Source organism: Monoraphidium neglectum, assembly GCF_000611645.1.
Source record: "Monoraphidium neglectum strain SAG 48.87 unplaced genomic scaffold scaffold04391, whole genome shotgun sequence".
Classification (NCBI taxonomy): domain Eukaryota; kingdom Viridiplantae; phylum Chlorophyta; class Chlorophyceae; order Sphaeropleales; family Selenastraceae; genus Monoraphidium; species Monoraphidium neglectum.
The window spans coordinates 1992-5125 of NW_014009238.1; the positions used below are offsets into that span (position 1 = coordinate 1992).

General features: G+C 69.7%; 1 protein-coding gene across 1 annotated transcript; it reads left to right on the plus strand.

Moving 5' to 3' along the window:
- Nucleotides 1-38: 38 nt before the first annotated feature.
- MNEG_14306 (hypothetical protein) lies at nt 39-2722 on the plus strand (the record flags this gene model as incomplete). The annotated part of the gene is made up of 6 exons (XM_014037222.1): nt 39-161; nt 711-839; nt 1300-1422; nt 1826-2004; nt 2287-2355; nt 2599-2722. The coding sequence occupies 6 exons, from the start codon at nt 39-41 to the stop codon at nt 2720-2722; spliced, it is 747 nt and encodes a 248-aa protein (XP_013892676.1).
- Nucleotides 2723-3134: the final 412 nt, after the last annotated feature.

A 3134-nucleotide genomic window follows, 5' to 3' on the forward strand; every position in this document is an offset into this window, starting at 1 on the left:
CCCCCGCGTTCGCCGCCGCCGCCGCCAACCAGGCCGCGATGGCGGCCGCCGGCAGCGGCTACCTGGTCGGCGCGCCGCCGGGCGCGGCGGCGGCGGCGATGGCGGCGGCGGCGGCGGCCGCCGCCGCGGCCGGGAGCCCTACGAGCTCGGCCGGCCTGCAGGTTTGTGTGCGTGTGTGTGCGCGTCATATTGCCCTTGCCCGTGGCTGCCGCGGTCCGTTCGCAGCTGCATGTGTAGAGTGAGATCTTCGTGCCAGCAAACGCACCCGCCCCCTGCCCTCGTCGCGTCAGCGCCGGCTCCGGCCCGCGGCCGCGCGGCCGGGCGCTCGCGTCTGTTGCCCATGACGCCCCTATGACGTCATCATGCGCCGCGAGGCCCCGCGCCCTCGGCTACACCAGCCCCGGTATTCCGCACTACTGACAGGCGCTGCAATCACCTCACACCAACATATGCACCGAAAAACGTGGAATTGCGGCACGCCGCCAAGCAGAAGCGCGGCAGGCACCTTCGGTGCACTCGGTCCTAACAAACCGACCACCACCTACGCCCTCCCCTCCCCTCATTCGCAACTTTTCCTCCCTCTCAATCTTCACGGATGCACCACAACATCTCTGTTTTCCTTTCCCTCTCTCACTCGCACATGCACGCCTGGACCCACATACACGCGTCGATTCTCTCACACCCAACGCACGCGCTCATCCCCGCGCCAGGATGACGTGCGCACCATCTTCATAAGCGGATTCCCTGCGGATGTGCGGGACCGCGAGCTGCACAACATGCTGCGGTACGTCCCGGGCTACGAGGCATGCCAGATGAACTGGAAGACGGGGCAGCCGCAGGTGGGGGCGGCGACAGGGGCATGTTTGTGTGCATGCAGGCCTGTGTGTGTGTGCATGCATGTGTGTTTGTGTTTGGGTGCTTTCGTGCGAGAGAGAATGTGTGCACGGGTGAGAGGAGAGAATTTGAGGGAGGGTGAGTTTGTGGATGCGTGTGCGCTTGTGCATGTGTGTCCATATGCATGTGCATGCGTTCATGTGCATGCGTCCATGTGCATGTGCTCGCATGTTGCTGTGGATGCGTGCATTGACGGCGCACGCATGCATAAGCTTCTGTGCCTGCATGCACGCGTGTCTGCATGCTCATGCCTGCATGCGTGCGCCGCAAACTGCGCGCGCGCACGCGCATGCCCACGCACTGTTCTCCAGCCGGCAATCCTCCACGCCCCGACGCAGCCCTATCACCCGTTGGGCCCAACCCGTCCCCTGCCCTCTGCTGGCCTCCGTCCTCTTTGCCGCGCAGGGCTTTGCGCTATTCAACTCCCCGACTGCCGCGCGCTTCGCGGCGGACCTCGTCAGCGGCGCCCAGTTTGACGACCAGTCCACCCTCAGGGCGGAGATGGCGCGCAAAAACATGTACCTCAAGGTGCGGGAGGCCCGGGCAGCTTCCGGGCAGCTGCATGGCAGGGTTCAGGGCGTGAACGCAGCGGCCGGGCGCGAGCTATGGCGTCTGGCCGGCCGGCGGCCAAGGCGTGAAGGCTGCCTGTTTTTACCCGCATCATATCGCGGAGGCAACGGCCGGATCGCCTGGCGCGGTGGCAAACAGCGTCCGCTGCGAGAGGCGCGCCGCCGCCGCCGCTGCGGGGCTGAAGCACCGCTGGCATCCCCTCACAGCCGCGCCGCCTCACCGCCCCACGCAACCCTCGACGCGTCCCTCCCACCAGCTGGACGACCCCTCAGTCAAGCGCAGCTCCCGCCCCAGCCCCCTCATGACGCCCCTCGTCCCCGTCACCACCGCCGCGCCGCTGCCCGTCCCCGCGTCGCCACAGTCCGCCGGCCCCGGCGGCGCCGGCGGCGCGGGCGGCGCGGGGATGGGGGGGCTGTTTGCGTCGCCGCTGGGCAGCCCGACGGGTGTGCTGCCGATGCACCTGGCAGGCCCCCTGCGGCCGGCGAGCTTCAGCCCGGTGACCAACCTGCGGGACAACCCGCCCTGCAACACGCTATTCATGTGAGTGTGGTGTATGAGAAATTCTCACCCGGGCGGGGAAGAGGGGCGGCTGGGGGTGCGTGGGAGAAAGAGTGAGGTGGCCGCGCGCAGAGGGCGGCGGAAACAGTGATGGCGCCAAGCCCGCCGCTCTCCAGGGGTGGTTCGCCCCGGCGCCGCGCCGGGGAACGACCACTTGCCCGCCCGCGTGGCCTTGCGGCGGCCGCACATGCATTCCACCCAAAACACATGCACACACCCCACGCAAACGCACGCTCACCACGCTCACCACGCCCCCCCCCCCAGCGGCAACCTGGGGGACAATGTGAACGAGGCCGAGCTCCGCGCCCTGATGAGCAGCCAGCCCGGGTACAGGTGCGGCGCATCCCCTCTTGCACACACACCATGCATCCGCAGCCGGGCGGACGGGTGATATTCCCCCTGCGGTCCCTCCCTCTCCCATGGCGCGCCTTGCGCCTGCTGGGGCCGTGCCGTGGGCGGCCCCTGCGCGGTCAACCCCTGCGCTGCCCGCTCTCAATCGCACCCGTGGCCCACAGACCTCGCTCTTGCGACCTTGACAGGGTTTGACCCCTTTGACCGCTTGAACCCCCCCTGCAGGCAGATGAAGGTGGTCAAGGGCCCCCGCAGCACCACGGCCTTTGTGGAGTTTTCGGACGTCGCCAGCGCCATGCTCGTGCACCAGACGCTGCAGGTGGGCTTGCGGGAGCGCGGCACGCCTTGAGCACGGCAAGGGGCCGCCGCGGTAGAGGCCACAACCCTCGGGGTGGGGCCGCAGCCTGGGGGCCGCTGCGCCGCCGCGCGCGAAGCACTGCCGCCGCCGCCGCTGCCGCCACGCGTTGCGGGCGGGGCCTGCAGCGCACGCTCGGGCCGCCGCGGCCGCCGCCGTCCCTCCGGGCCGGCCGCGCCTCTCCCCCCCCCCCCGCCCTTGAGTAGTGTTACCGGGAAAACCTCCTTTTGTTGAATCGGATGCCCACCCTCGTGTGCCCGCAGGGGGCGGTGCTCCAGTCGTCTGAACGCGGCGGCGTCCGCATCCAGTACTCCAAGAACCCCTTTGGCCGCCGCGACGAGGCCGGCAGCGACGCCGGCGGCAGCGCCGGCGGCAGCGGCAGCGGCGGCGGCGCCGCGGCCGGGCC